General features: G+C 44.3%; 1 protein-coding gene across 1 annotated transcript in view; it reads left to right on the forward strand.

Annotated features, from left to right (window-relative positions):
- LOC140740399 (adhesion G protein-coupled receptor E3-like) overlaps positions 1-15,534 on the forward strand; it is a 103,965-nt gene extending 88,431 nt beyond the window's left edge. The window contains exons 12-18 of the mRNA XM_073069536.1: positions 26-220; positions 1,593-1,828; positions 3,362-3,428; positions 5,891-5,982; positions 10,172-10,340; positions 12,238-12,324; positions 14,539-15,534. Coding sequence (XP_072925637.1) covers positions 26-220; positions 1,593-1,828; positions 3,362-3,428; positions 5,891-5,982; positions 10,172-10,340; positions 12,238-12,324; positions 14,539-14,580 — 888 coding nt within the window. The 3' untranslated portion in view covers positions 14,581-15,534. The remainder of the gene's footprint in view (positions 1-25; positions 221-1,592; positions 1,829-3,361; positions 3,429-5,890; positions 5,983-10,171; positions 10,341-12,237; positions 12,325-14,538) is intronic.
- The last annotated feature ends 1,174 nt before the right edge of the window (positions 15,535-16,708 follow it).

The raw sequence follows: 16,708 nt of genomic DNA on the forward strand, positions 1-16,708 counted from the left end.
GTGGTTCCCCACTTTGTGCTTGCAGATTGACGACTGGCACTTGGAGGTGATCACCTACATCGGCCTCATCATCTCCCTGCTCTGCCTCGCTGCCTCCATCGCCGTATTTGTTAACTGCAAATCCATCCAGAATGCTAACACCAATCTCCACAAGCACCTGAGTATCACCCTCTTCCTGGCACAGTTCATCTTTCTGATCGGAATACGGATTAAACAGCCGGTAAGAAATCCAAATTACCACCTCTAATTCCCATATAGCTCCTGAATGTGCAGTTAGTCAAATTCTGCAGAAAAGCCAGACTTAACGTGGGAGTGGTGGGATCTCAGCCCCTGCTCTCCCACCACTCTCCTCTGGTGTCCTCTCCTTCCATTGGCTCATCATGACCAGCGTGTCATCCCTTTAATCAGACCCTCATTGCAATAGTGGCCAAAGCCTCCGAGCATTGGAGACCCTCCCCTTCCCCACAGTCTTGTCAACACAGAACATTGCCCTTTCCCTCCCTCTGTCCTCCTGCCCAATGACCTCACGGGACACTCCAAACCTCCCCATTCACATTCACCCTGGGGTGCAGTGGATTAACCGTGTCACTGAGTTTCCCGGTCACTGGAGAATGAGTGACATCAGCACACTTTGCAGATCTGGAGCTGCAACAAGATGTTTTGTAAAAAGTACCAAAGTTGTTCTAAGTTTATGGACTCACAAGAGTTTGTAAACACTGGAAACCTGGAGCAAATCACAAAGGAGCTGGAGGAACAGAGGAGGTCAGGCAATGTGAAACGTCTAACGTCCGTGTCCCTTCATAGATACCTACTGACCCTTGGAGTTCCTCCATCTCCTTTGTGTATTATTCTAATTGTATCACTGAATTACTACTCATTAATAAATCTTTGGTGTGTATCCCCACCGTGTTCTTTATATGTTTGCACATTATCTCTTCCATTGTGTACATGTGTTGGTGTACTGGTTTATTTCAGTGTCTCTGTGTTAGTATCTCTGAGTTACACACACAAAACACTGGAGAAACTCAGCGGGTCAGGCAGCATCTATGGAGGGAATAAACAGTTGAGATTTTGGGCTGAGACCCTTCCTCAGGATTGGGAAGGAAGGTGGCAGATGTCAGAATCAGAGGGAGAGGAGGGGGAAGGAATACAAGCTGGCAGGTGATAGGTGGGATGAGGTGACGGGGAAGGAGTGTGGGTGGTGGGGAGTGTGGGGTACGAATACAGCAGCTGGGAGATGATAGGTGAAAAAGTTAAAGGGCTGAAGGAAAAGGAATCTGATCGGACAGGAATGTGGAGCAGGGGAGAAAGGGAAGGATGGGAACGGGGGAGATAATGGGCAGGTGAGGAGAAGAGAAGAGGTAAGAGGGAGTGGAAAAGGTTGTCAGTCCATTTCTGATGCCATGTTTTTCTCTGTGTCTGTGTGAATGTCTTCAGCTGTGGTTATCTCTCTCGGTTTCTTTCCACTTGTCTGTAACCGTCTGTGCGTCTCTGACCCGTCTCTGCATGTTCCTGCCTGCGTCCCTGTCTCTGACTGCCCTCTGCTTTTGCCCCGAGCTGCTCACTATCCACTGTGTTGCCTCTTTCTTTAGGTTGTGTGCGCCCTGATTGCCGGGTGTCTGCATTACCTCTTCCTTGCCGTCTTCGTCTGGATGTTCCTGGACAGTGTGCAGCTTTTCATCATGTCCAGACACCTGACAGTCACCAATTACACTCGCAGACATATTATCAAACCAAGATACCTGTACGTTTCTGCTTATGCTGTTCCTGCTGTGATCGTCATTATCTCAGCGGCAATAAACCCTGGAGGCTATGGAACAGAGGCCATGTGAGTATTAAATGATAAGGAAATGTGATAGAGTGATACAACCGACTGATGCAGAAAGAGCCTTTCATTCCATCTGGTCCATGCTGGTTTCCTGCGGATTTAGCCCATCAGTCCCATTGCCCCTCTCCCTATCTCCCTCTACCCCTGCATCTTATCCTCCCATAAATTGCCATCAACTCCCCTTTGATGCTTTCTCCACCCACCCACAACAAGGGGCAAGTTACTGTCAATAACGCACGGTTGGGATGTGGGATCAAACCGGAGCTCTCGGAGAAATCCTGACGTGGTGATGGAGAGAACTTGCAAACTCCACTTGGACAACAACCGAGGTCAGGATTGTCCCGGGTCCTGGAGGCAGCGGCGCAATTGGCTGCACTATTGCCCTCACACAGGACGTGAGCTGAGTCCTGTACCAGCTCTGGAGAACAAAGCATACAATTCACCCGATATCCTTCATCAGAAACCTTGACAATACTGTAGTAAATATTCCCCAAGTGGTGATTGCATGGTGAGGTGTAGGAAGCTGCCGTGAAACTTGTAAAAAAGGAAAACAATTGCGAGGGTTATTATGGATCTTGTCTGAGATATTCCCGGAGACTGGGGAGGGTTTGACTTCACACGCTGACAGCTCCTGTCCCAACTGACCTCAGCTGCTGAGCCACTGAGGAGTCCGAGATTGTCTATAGGCCGGAGGAGAATCTTAGGAATCATAGGGGCAACAGGAGGAGAACATTTTGCATTTCAAAGCATCTACCAATGAACCCTGACTGGAACACATTTCCCTAATCTAGGTCCACAGCTCTTGACACCCTTATCCAACAAGTGTCCACCCACCTCGGCAACCTGTGATCAAAGGGGAGAGTTTGCAGTGACCTGATATCCCACTGATCTCCATTTAGGGAACTGCAGAAGTGAGTCTGCCTGAGATCGCAGCATCACAGAACATTGCAGAGCTGATAGGCTAATGGCCAATCATTCCCTCAACTTCTTCTGGGATTGACCACAATGAGAGAGGCAAACAAGGTTTCTGTTGAAACACCAGCTGCCCGATGCTGTTGGACTTGGTCACTATTAACCCTAGTCTCTGCATGTGGAGCGAGGGGGAGATGGGGTGGTGCCCCTCCCTATCCTTCTCATGTCCATCCTGTGCTAAGTGGCCCCACTCTCCCAGTTTAATGACAGATACCCAACTCTGGACGGAGGTTGAGTTCCAGTGCAAAGCTGAGGGGGAGTCACATTGTCACTGGTGCTGTCATTGGAGGAGATATCGCAGCCAAGTCCTGTCTGTAGTTTCGGACGGACAGAACTTATCAAACAAAACTATATCAAAGAAGAGCACAGGCCATTTTCCCCCACATTCAGACCAACATCCCGTAACCAGTGACATGATTGGTCATCAGCACACTGCTATTGTTTGGGATTTTGCCATGCAGAGATTGGCTGCCAATTTCCTGCAATGTAGATCCACTGACATTCTCAATGTATTTCACAAACTGACTGCCACCCAGTGACGAAACTCTTCCATCTTCACAGCTGTTGGCTGAAGCACGAGTCGGGGTTTAACTGGAGTTTCCAGGGCCCAGTCGGATTTGTGATTCTGGTAAGCTTCCTGTTTCTCTCTACACACCAGCCATTCCAGACCAGGGTTCTCTCTTGTTGTGTGCTTCACTTTCAGGCCCCTGTGTGTGTCTACATGGTGTGTCTCTATGCCCAGGGTTCACAGACACCAGATATCACTGTGCTCTGGAGTCTCTCGGTGTCCAGGGTTGAGAAGGACGAGCTTGGGGGATGCACTGAAGCTCGGTGCAGACACTGCAAAAGCTCAGTGGGGAAGGACCACAGTCAAGGGTGGTGCCTCTGTTGTGGGGCTGTGTCCAGTGTAACAACCCCTCATGAATCACTCATGGACTGTGAGAAGCATCGTGTCCTCTCAATGTTAATGTGTCTGACACTCAGCGTGGTCAGCACATTTGATAACTGAAGAAATATCAGTGAACCTGGCCCTCAGGTGTGTGTGAATCGCACCTCTGACCTAGGGGTTAGCCTTTGACCTCTGATCTGTTGCTTTCAGAATCAGAATCAGGTTTATCACCTGCATGTATTGTGAAATTTGTTAACTTGGCAGCAGCAGTTTAATGCAATACATGATAGAAGAAGAAAAAAATAAAATAGTACTAATAAATAATTAAATCAAGTACAGTTTACGTATATTGAATTAATTAAAAATCGTGCAAAAACAGAAATAATATTGATACACCATCAATAGCTCTGAGACGTGGGTTAAAGTAGGCTTTTATTGGCTGGAAGAAAGCACAAGCAGCAAGTGACCATCACACAACATCCTGGAGACTGAGGAAGGGTCTGTGTCTCCAATCGCCTTTATACTGGGGTCTGTGGGAGGAGCCACAGGAGCAGTCATCAGGGGGGCGTGTCCAGACAGGTATATGTAGTTCACCACAAATATATATTAAAAACGTGAGGTAGTGTTCACGGGTTCAATGTCCATTTAGGAATCGGCTGCCAGAGGGGAAGAATCTGTCCCTGTATCACTGAGTGTGTGCCTTCAGGCTTCTGTACCTCCTACTGATGGTAACAGTGAGAGAAGGGCATGCTCTGGGTGCTGGAGGTCCTTAATAATGGACACGGCCTTTTTGAGACATCTCTCCTTGAAGGTGTCCTGGTTACTTTGCAGGCTAGTGCCCAAGATGCAGCCCACTAAATTTACTTTCTCCTAACCCTGAGCTTCCTCTCCTAACCCTGAGCCATTGCCCCTAACAACTCCAACCCTGTGTTATCCTCAACTCCAGCCACTGACCAACACAAGGGATGCACCCAGCCTGCACATCCTGGGTAGTTTCCTCCAGTATTTGCCCCTCCCCAGACCCTCTCTGAGTCGTGTGTGCACTGGGCCCAGTGATAACGGAATCTTCATGGTTGCTTTCATCCCTTTGAGACATCGGCACATTTACAGATTAGATACCACTTTACCCCAAGTGTTGGGACAGTTCGTTAAATGCTTCACACTTTGGAGATGATGAAAGATTTTGATCTAAAAGCAATTCCTGTTGTTGAAGTATGGTATCACTTTCCACCATCTTCATCATCCTATTATTTATCACTGAGTAGGGTGGGCCTAGTCCTTGGGTTTGGTTGTGTCTCTCTGCATAATTAAGAAGAGCAGTGAGGAGGAATAGGCAGGTTGAGGGGCACCGGGTCATTGATTCAGGGCAGGGTGGAGGAAAGAAGCAGAGAAAGTGGGGCCTGCTTCCCAACCTTCTGGCCTGGAATTCCCAGCTCACAGATCCCACTGACTCAGCATTGTGGTTGAGGGTGAACAATTCCCAGTTAATTCCTCTCCTGGGTTTCCTAGTCATCCCAGTGCATCTCAATTCCGTGAAAAATCCCATCCCCTGGAAGAATGTTGGTTTTCCAAAATGTATGAGTGGAGAGTCTGAGGGGGAGACTTGGGGGACAAGCAGAAACAGGAGAAAATCTGCAGATGCTGGAAATCCAAGCAACTGACACAAAATGCTGGAGGAACTCAGCAGGTCAGGCAGCATCTATGGAAAAAAGTACCGTCGACGTTTCGGGCCAAGACCCTTTGGCACCGTTCTCCGTGCGTTGCTTAGATTTCCAGCGGTCGATTACCACACTGCTAAGTCTCTTCCAGGTAGGGCTACCCTGAACAAGTCTAAATCTCCCCAGAGCTGCTGAAATGTCTCAGCCCGAAACACCTTTCCATAGATGCTGCTGGCCCGTTTAGCTCCTCCAGAATTCTGTGGGACAGGGAGAATTTTAGATAAAGAAAGAGAGAGTGTCACGGGTAAAACCAATAATCATTGAGGAGTAAGTGTGAGTGTCAGTGAGTGAGAATGGAAAGTAGGTGGGGTGAATTCAAAGTGCAATTTGGGAAATCCGTTATGCCTTGCTAATGAAAATCAGCATTTCTCTCACTCTTGTCTCGCTTTTTCTCTCCATCATTCTCTCGCACTCTCTCTCTCACACACTCTTTCTTTCTTGCAATCTCTCCCTCTCTCGCATTCTCTCTTTATCTCTCTCCAGGTCAATACAGTCCTTTTATTTTCCGCTCTCTACTTACTGAGACGCCATTTCAACTCGCGCAACAAGGAGGTGTCGAAGCTTAAGGAAACCAAGTAAGTGACTTGATGGATGTATATAAGATGATATGAGGCATGGAGTGGACAGCCAGCATCTTCCTCCCAGAGCAACAATGGCTAATACGAGATGGCATAATTTAATGTGATTGGAGGAAGAGTATTGGGTGGAGGGTGGGGTGGAATCTCAGAGGTAAGTTGTTCACACAGAGAGTGGTGTGAGTGTGGAACACATTATCAGGGGTGGCAGTAGAGGGAGGTACATTAGGGGCATTTGAAAGACCCTTAGATAGGCACATGGATGAAAGAAAAATGAAGCCCTATGTGGGAGGGAAGAGTTAGCTTAATCTTGGAGAAGGTGAAAAGTTTAGCACAATATCATGGGCTGTAGGGTCTGTATTGTGCCATGTACTCTGTTCTATGTTCCACTATGTGTCCATCACTAGCCCAGCCTCTCGGGACCCTGTCATGGGGCAGAGTCCTGACATGGAAGCTGCTGTTGTTCGTGACCTGTAAAAACACAGAGACACTCCTACTGAGAGCCAACAGCACATGACCCATGTGGCTAGGTCCCAAATGTCTGAGGCATCCTTGATGTTACAAAGTAAATATATGCACTTGCATCCTCTTTAGATAATTATAGGGAGGGAACACAAAGATCTCCTTGCACATACCTCACCTTTCAGAATCAGAATCAGGTTTGTTAGCACTGAAAAACTTTACTATCACTGAAATACTAGTGGTTGCTTTATTAGGCATGTCTATTACATACACCAACATATTCTGCTGCTGTAGCTCATCTGCTTCAAGGTTTGATGTGTTGTGTGTTTGAAGAATCTTTGCCGAACATCACTGTTATAATGCATGGTTATTTGAGTTACAGTTACGTTCCTTTCAGCTTCAACCAGTCTGCTCATTCCCCTCTGACCTCTATCATTAACAAGGTGTTTATGCCCACAGAACTGCCACTCACTGGATTTTTATAAAACAAAATTTACACTATTCTCTGTAAACTCCAGATACTGTTGTGCATGAAAATCCCAGGATATCAGCAGTTACTGAGATACTCAAGCCACCCCATCTGGCACCAACTGTTATTCTACAGCTAAAGTTACTTACATCAGGATTCTTCCCCATTCTGGTTAACAACAGAAGCACTAGACCATGCCTGCTTGCTTTTATGCATTGAATTGCTGCAATGTGATTGGCTGATTATACAGTTGAAGTCAGAAGTTTCCATACACCTTAGCCAAATACATTTGAACTCAGTTTTTCACAATTCCTGACATTTAAATCTAGAGTACATTTAAGAATGTGGAATGTCAGAATAATATTAGAGAGAATGATTTATTTCAGCTTTTATTTCTTTCATCACTTTCTCAGTAGTTCAGAAGTTTACATACACTTTGTTAGTATTTGGTAGCATTGCCTTTGAATTGTTTAAATTGGGTCAAACATTTTGGGTTGCCTTCCATGAGCTTCTCACATTAAGTTGCTGGAATTTTGTTCCATTCCTCCTGACAGAACTGGTGTAACTGAGTCAGGTTTGTAGGCCTGCTTGCTCGCACATGCTTTTTCTGTTCTGCCCACAAATCTTCTATCGGATTGAGGTCAGAAAATGATGTCAAGTCTGGTTCATCCTTGGGAGCAATTTCCAAACACCTGAAGGTACCACATTCATCTGTACAAACAATAGTACGCAAGTATAAACGCCATGGGACCACGCAGCCGTCATACCGCTCAGGAAGCAGATGCATTCTGTCTCCTAGAGATGAAAGTACTTCGGAGCAAAAAGTGCAAATCAATCCCAGAACAACAGCAAAGGACCTTGTGAAGATGCTGGAGGAAACAGATAGACAAGTATCCATATCCAGAGTAAAACGAGTCCGATATTGACATAACCTGAAAGGCTGCTCAGCAAGGAAGAAGCCACTGCTACAAAACCACCATAAAAAAGCCAGACTACAGTTTGTAAGTGCACATGGGGACTTTTTGGAGAAATGTTCTCTGGTCTGATGAAACAAAAATTGAACTGTTTGGCCATAATAAGCATCATTATGTTTGGATTAAAATGGGTAAGGCTTGCAGGCCGAAGAACACCATCCCAAACGTGAGGAAGGAAAATTGTGTGGATATGTTGATGCAACATCTCAAGACATCAGCCAGGAAGTTAAAGCTCGGTCGCAAGTGGGTCTTCCAAATGGACTATGACCCCAAGCATATCTCCAAAGTTGTAGCAAAATTGCTTCAGGACAACAAAGTCAAGGTATTGGAGTGGCCATCACAAAGCCCTGACCTCATTCTGATAGAAGATTTGTGGGCAGAACAGAAAAAGCATGTGCGAGCAAGGAGGCCTACAAACCTGACTCAGTTACACCAGTTCTGTCTGGAGGAATGGAACAAAATTCCAGCAACTTATTGTGAGAAGCTTGTGGAAGGCTACCCAAAACGTTTGACCCAAGTTAAACAATTCAAAGGCAATGCTACCAAATACTAGCAAAGTGTAAGTCAACTACTGACCCACTGGGAAAGTGATGAAAGAAATAAAAGCTGGAATGAATCATTCTCTCTACTATTATTCTGACATTTCACATTCTTAGACTAAAGTAGTGGTCCCAATTGACCTAAGACAGGGAATGTTTTCTAGGATCAAATGTCAGGAATTGTGAAAAATTGAGTTTAAATGTATTCAGCTAAGGTGTATGTAAACTTCTGACTTCAACTGTATACTTGAATTAATGAACAGGTTTACAGATGTGCCTAATGAAGTGACTACTGGGTGTATGCCATGATATCTGTTGTTTTGTAACAGCAAATTGACTTTATCTTTTATATTAGAATTATATTGTTTTACATTTGATCCCTGGTGAGTAAGTGGGGTGACAATTAGCAGTTTCCCAGGAAGGGCTTCTGTCCATGCTGCTGATCTCTACGCATGGTGACATTGGAAGTGGGGAGCTAGTCGGCCAGAGTTCAGATCATTGGCCAGAGATTGCATGTGGAAATCTTCTTGTGTACATGCCATGTGAGAACAGTGTCAGGACTGACATAGTTGCTGCCACTTAACCCTCAAACCCAATGACTAGGAATGGGTGCACAGACAATGTAAAATTGATGATATCAACAGAAGATGGGACACAGCATTAAGGTCTCACTCAGAAGGCACTTCAATAATCTGAGCATGACCTAGCAGAGCCAACATTGTATCATGAAGGGAAAGTCATGTTTCCTATCGACAATCTAATAATAAATAAGGTTGAGAAGGAGGAACCATTGGGTTTTCAGAAGGCATTTGGACATTATGGCAGAAGTACTCCTTCTGGGGATAGATTGCATAGACAGATGAGGTGATTCTCAGCAGCTCTGAAGGCTTCTTCCCACTCACCATCAGGATCCATTCTTGGTTATGTGCACAAATTGACAGGTGTGCACTGTGGTGAAGGTTTACCAGGCTGATCCCTAGGCTGGATAGGTTGATGTTCAAGAGACATTTAAGCAGAATGGAACTTCACTCAGTATAGTTTAGAATGGTCAAAGGGCCCACTTTGAAAACAGATGATTATGAAGGGGATAGAGAAGACGTTGAGCAGATGACAGGGCATTTAGAGCAAAGAACAGTTTCCGGATGGAGGTGACACTTTTGAAAATCAAATCATGAGGGACTTCTTACCTTGAAAGATTGTAAATCTGTACCCCAGAGTGATGCACATATGGAGTTATTGAATATTTGAAAGACAGAAATTGACAAAGATTTGAGCTATGGGAGAGTCAATGGGTTTGCAGAGAGCAGGTGAGTATTGTGGAAACCAAGATTAGACCAACCACGATTTTACCAAATCACAGGGAAATTCAAAGTGGTAATTTCTACACCTACTTCATGACTTATGTAGCACAGCATCCTGAATTGGAAATATATCACTGCTCCTCTGCTGTGACTGGGTCTAAATCCTGGGACTCATTTTCCAACCATTTCATGGGAGCACTTGCACCAGAAGGAAAGCAGCACTTCCAGGCAGTGACACACCACCGCCTTCTCAAGGGCAGTTTTGATGCAATAAGCAATATCCTTTCCAGTGATGCCTGGGGCCCAGCAATGTATCCAATAAACACAAGAATGTGCTGTTGGCTGTTGAGAAAACCCTGTGGGTATGAAAGATCCCACATGAAGGGAATTTCTTCATTCCTGTGATTTTCAATCACCTGGTTTCTTTTTTCTTCTTCTCTACAGAACCCTAACCATTAAAGCTGCAGCACGGATGTTTGTTTTGGGAACCACGTGGATCTTTGGAATATTTCAAGTTGATAAGAGCACTGCAGTGTTCTCCCACTTATTCACAGTCATCAACAGTCTCCAGGGTCTGTTCGTTTTCCTTATTTACTGCGTTTTCAATCGCCGGGTAAGAATCTCTTCCCTACAGACACATACTATGAATGGTTGGGCACCTGGGACGTAAAGGAACAGAGGAACCTAGGAGTATGAGTTTGAAAGCTGTGTCAGGTGGACAGGGTGGCGAAAAAGGCATTTGGCACACTTGCCTTCATTAGTCAGGGCAATGAGCATTGGAGATTGGACATTATTTTGCAGTTTCATAAGTTGTTGGTGAGGATGCAATTGGAATACTGTGTATACTTCTGGTCACCCTGTTATCAGTAGTTAAATTGGAAAGAGTTCAGACAATATTTGAAGATGTTTCTGGATTAAAGGGCCTGAGTTATACGGAGAGGTTGACCTGCTTAGGTCTCTATTCCTTGGAATGTAGGAAAATGAGAGTCAACCTTGCAGAAATGTTTAAAAGTATGCGAAACATATACTGTATAAGATGGGTGATAAGTCTTTTCCAGAGGGTTGGGGAGACCCGAACTAGGGGGCATAGATTTAGGGTGAGAGGGGAAAAATTTAAAAACGGACCTGAGTAGTAGAGGATGGTGAGTATATGGAGTAAGCTGCCAGAAAAAGTGGTTGAGGCAGGTACAGTAGTATAATTTAATAAGTATTTGTATATGCACATGGAAGGTTGGGGGTTGAAAGGAGCAGACTCAATGGGCCGAATGGACTAATTCTGCTTCAGTGTCTCATGGTCTAACACAGGAATTTGGAACTAACGGGTGGGCATCGTGGTTGGCATGAGCTTGTTGGGTCGAAGGGCCTCTATCCAAACTGTATTACTCTATGACTCCATAAATCTATGAATTTCTCCTCCTGATCTTACTCTCCACATATAATCATCATAGTGATGAATGGTTAGAGAGTCTTTTACTGAAGCATGAATTTGAAGCAAGAGTCAGCCACATGGTCCTCTAGGTTTTCTTCACCATTTAATCTGATCAGGCTGATGTGATTGTGACCTCCAATCTTCATTTTCATCCCCCCCCCCCTTTATAACCTATCATCTCCAAACCCAGAAGCTCTCCGCCTCTGTAAATTTTTTTCAAAGATCATGATTTCATTCCTCTTTGATAAAAGAAATTTGGTGGTGTGGTGGGTAGTGAAGAGCACAGTCTCAGGCTACAGCCAGACCTTGATCAGTGAGCAAAATGGGCAGAATAGTGGCAGATGGAATTTGATGATGGTAAGTGTGAAGTGATGAGAACAAGTAAGGGTAGGATATACACAATGAATGATATGTTCTGAAGGAATTTTGAGGGACAAGGAGCCCTTGACATGCAGTTTCAGAAATCCTTGAAGATGATAGCATGGAGAGTTATGTACTTGGATCCTAAATTGCCTCTGCACATTCATTTAGTCTTTTGATATGTAAATGTATCCTCTTCTTTTGATGTTGGTGGTTTGGCATGACACCTGAGCAATTTGCTTCCTGTAAGCCTCAAAGCACTTTCCAGTCCCAGTATTAGTTCCATGGCGGGCAATGTGGAAAGTCTAATCCTATCTGACCGAGTATCTTGGAGATTTCCTTCTCTCTGAGTGATCCACTGAAGGTGCCAATGGGACACAGTGACTACATAAATTGTAATTCTTACTTGGCCTTGGGACTCTGAAGGGTGATTGAAAGATAGTTTTATTCTACTAGGTAGGAATTAACAAATTCATTAAAGCTTGCTACAAAATAATAGTTAGTGTGTAATGATTTCTCTCACCACTCATAACTGTGTTATGACACTTACATCATCATTACAAAAATAGATAGAGAGGACCATTGCAAAAATAAATATCAGAAAATGGAAAAAAGGTGCAAAATTCACAATTAGCACAAAGAATCAAACAATTTTATTGTGTAGAAATAAAATTCATTAAACCTGATGTGTGACTAATGTATCATTCTCATTTTATTGAAGGTGGTTGATGAATTACGGAAATGGTTGACCAGTAAACGGAAGAGCATCACCACAGATTCCTCACAGATGGAGATGAACACGACTGAGGTGAGAAGCTTTATCCAGAAGGACAGAAATCTTAAGAAGGTCAGGCTGTGTCCGCGGAGGCAGAAATAAACTGAGTGTCTTGGGTCGATGGCAGTAATGGTTCTCTTTTGACATCTGTAGAAGGAGAAAGAGTGAATGTTTCAGGAACTTCATTCCTCCAATCAGGCATGGGCTGAGAAGTGGGAATTAATTCACAGACAATCACCACCTCCATCAAGAGCACATCAATCCACTTACCCCTGAGATTCAATGATGTCATTGAGTCCCTTCCATCAACATCCTGGAGCTGTCACCATTAACTAACTGAACCAGATCAGCCACATTTACTGTAGTATACATGTGGAATGAGCAGCCAGAGGAATTGCTTGAGTTAGGTACAAAACAATTTTTAAATGGTAGTTGGATGTAAATGGATAGGAAAATTTTAGAGAAATGGGATAAGCTTGGATGGGGCATCCTGGTTGGTATAGGCTAGTTCGTGACGAGGCCTGTTGCCATGCTGTATCAGTATCAGATTTCAGAATCAGTTTCTTGGAACAACCTGAAAGATCTCAGAGATGGTATTTGAAATAATGGGCAAATCGATTGAAAACCGATGCACACCATGCTATTGCTTGCATGTTGGCCGGGGGTGAGGTGGAGCAGTGTCAGTGCTTTTGCTGGTGCAAGTGTTGGAGGAAGCTGAGGGGGAGGACATTTACTTGTGCATGGGAGGGGGAGGGTGGGTCATTGGGATTCTCATATTCCTGTCAGTCAATCCTTGGTGTAATTTGTTTTGTGGATGTCTGCGAAGAGTGAGAGTTTCAGGCTATATTCTGCATACTTTCTCTGATATTAAATTAACCATTTAAACACCAGGAAACCAGACAAAGCTGATCCAGCTGAACATGAATTTGTTGCAGCTTTTACATTCTCAGTTGATGAGATTACCTGCAAAAGTACATTTTGACAACAGAATGACATCTAGACGAAGAGTTAATTGAGGAACAGACAAGTTCCAGATTGCAGAATAAAATGATTACCACAGGTATAGCAATAAATCCAATTTTCTGACACAATGATGAGGACATTCTATTTCATAATTAGTGAAGTCCCTGAAACTTGGGCAGCATCGCTGCTGCATTCAATGTCTCTACTTTAGTCTGCGGTTTCCTGTTTCCACATTAGAACAACACACATCACTATTTATTAATTATTAGCCCTCACAATTCTTTCCCCTGCAACACAGTTTTATTATCACTGACATATGTTGTGAAATTACTTAATTTCTGGTCCCAGAACTCTGCATTACATAAAAGTTACTAAGAGTTACAAAATAAATAATGCAAAAGGCAACTGGATAGAGTTCATGGTGTGTTCAGAAATCTGATGATAGAAGTCTCCTATCCTCGTCCCTGATGGTGGTAACAAGAAGAAGACATGTCCCGGATGGTGAGGGTCTTTAAAGATGGATGCACCTTCTTGAGTCTCCTCGAACTCCTAATGAAGTAGATGGTATTTGAGCAGGGCCTAGCCACAGGAGTTTGGACAGAGTAGAGCCATGAGCTCAGCACACATCCTTGACTGTCAGTGAGGAGGAGATGTTATGACTGATCCATAATGATTGGTCTCCCGATAAGGAAATCTATGACTGTGAATCACTTGGTGACAATAGTGGGTCCGACACACTGCTGGATTCCTACAACATCCTCTCATGATCTCAGCTCAAGACCCACACCCCATCCCCGAATCACCAGTTTAAGTCCCACATTGGTGGGGTTACTGCTCCTGACAATGGACAGTGAACCCACACAGCTGAAACTCTAATCCATGCAAATAATGAGATTGTTTCTGCCTCCACTTGGCTTTTTGCTGCCCTCTGCTGTTGCATGAGATCTGATGATTGAATAACAAGTCAGTTTGCTCCCCTTGCTGGGAGTGGTGTCTGCAGGGTCTCGGCAAGGTAGCTTGGCCTTGCCCCATCCTCTGCCCACCACACACGAGTAGGCACCAGCTTTCCAACAGACCATTGTGGGCCAACACAGGTGATGAGCACACTGTGGTTCTTGTTCCCATTCAAGCCCTCCTGCTGACCATGAATGCCAAGGAGCTTTGACTCTTCTGGCAGAACCCCCAAGGCAGTGAATAGAAGAATTTTACCTCCTTAAATTTGGTCTTAACCCAATTTTGTCTGGAGCAAGACAAGTAATAGCAATCTCATTTTGTTTTATCTAGACTTATAAAGTAATACAATCAGACTCAGTCATGACCCAATGACAAGATTCTTCTTAGTGGAGTTACTCTCTTTCATTCTCTTTCGCTATTGCTGTGCATCTGGCTCTGAAGATTGTGGATTCAAGACCCACTGCCAAGAATGGAAAGCTAATTTGTGGGAGTGGTCTCACCAGCAGAATTATTTGGCTTGTACTGAGCTTGTAAAAAGGCAGAATCCAACTGGAATTCTAGAAGTGTGTGCATATGAAAATGAGTCTGTATAAGAATATGTGTGATATTTGCTGTTATGATGAGTGTGATTATAAATAAATTTCAGGATTTTTGCTACATTTCCAAGTTTTACACAGATATCCTGTTATTTTGATTGTTGTTGCTTATGAGATTTATGACTTTGGTGCCAACATTGTTGAGAGTTTACCTGAAGTCACAGTGAGATACCAGATTTGAACTTGACCTTGTCCTAACATGTTGCATCTGTAGAGGTCCGACATAAAGATCAGATACACAATGTACACCAGACTCTAACGGATACAAAACCCATGTAGTAGATTGGCACAGAACTTGGATATGTGCACAATTCATGTTCGCACATAGGCACTCACTACACAGACCTAAAGCACATGTAGAGCAGAAACATACACAGATGCACATGTGCACAAACACTCACATAAAAGACAACCATGCACACACAGACCTCAAGCACATATGCAGCAGAAACACACACACACACACACACACACACACACACACACACACACACACACACACACACACACACACACACACACACACACACACACACACACACACACACACACACACACACACCAATTTGAGTTCCCATTGTATCCTGTGATTGGCTAACTCAGCACCAGAGAAGCATCACGTCTCTCCTCTTCTGCCTTTATAAATGGAAACTCAGTGCCAGTGTTGTGCGCTACATCCCTTTTCAAACCATCTATACGAGAAATAAATATGATATTTTTAGTAGGAATAAAGCTCTTTATTTATGAATTTGTTTATGCTTGAAAATCACTGGACTATTGATCAAAATCCATAAAATGAAAGTGTCTTAAATAAATAAATCTTATTGTACTGAGGCCATTGTGTAATAATTAAAAGTGAATGAGATTTTGAACTGTAGAAAGATGGTTGTACATGGATTATCACGTGGTGAGAGGAATGACCCCCCCCCCATCATACTAGAGAAATGGGTGTGGCAACACGAGTCAGTGTTACGTCAGGGGTCTGTCCTGGACTGACCTGAAGACCCATGAGATGTGTTCTTGGTGGAGCAGCGGTCACCTTCACTGCCCACAGACACTGGACATAACTGTCTCCAAGCAAGGCCACCTTTCAGCCCAGATATTCCCCACAACCAGCACAGCTTCTGGGGGCTGGGACTGGAGGGGTCATCGTCTCCAATGGAATGACCATGGAATGGTTTGCAAATCCCACCACAAATCCCTTTCCCCTCTTCCCCCATCAACTCACCAACGTCTGTTGTAGGAGGCCCAGTAGAACTGGAACCTCAGGGAATTGGAGAAAGAGTCTGTCTCTGTTGGTCCATCGACCCTGTTTAGGGCCAGATCAATGCCTCCTGGTCCTAAGGATATTCCTTCAGTTTTTTGAGTTGAGGTTCAATTCCAAGGAATTATAGGAACAGTCATTATTGCCCACTGTTTCCTTCCATTGTGAACCCCGCTGAAGATGAAGGTGGCTTGTTGAGGGCATTACTGCTGGCCCATTTCTACTAAAGTTGCTCTACTCTGCTGAGGTACACACCCATTCCTGACCTCTCCTAAGCCCCTACTTCTCCTTACCTAACTCTCCTTTCAACCCCCATCTTCCTGACCTTCTCAGTCCAACTAACTTCTCTTAAATCCACCTCTGGTGCTTTCCTACAACCTCATCCTTCATAGATTCCTCCCCCTCCCACGGTCCCCCTCCATCCTCTCTGCTCTGGGTGGAGTGGGAAATGGTGGAGACCACAAAGTGAAAAAATCCCTCCTTTGGGACCTGGATCTTGGTGAGTTTATTGTTGTTCTCTGGGCCTTCAGTTACACTAAATCCATAAATAAGCAGTACAAGAGAATAGTGAGGTACTGTTCATGGATTCATAGACCATTCAGTAATCAGATGGTGGAGAAGAACAAATACTTCCTCAAAT

Source organism: Hemitrygon akajei, chromosome 16 (assembly GCF_048418815.1).
Source record: "Hemitrygon akajei chromosome 16, sHemAka1.3, whole genome shotgun sequence".
NCBI lineage: Eukaryota > Metazoa > Chordata > Chondrichthyes > Myliobatiformes > Dasyatidae > Hemitrygon > Hemitrygon akajei.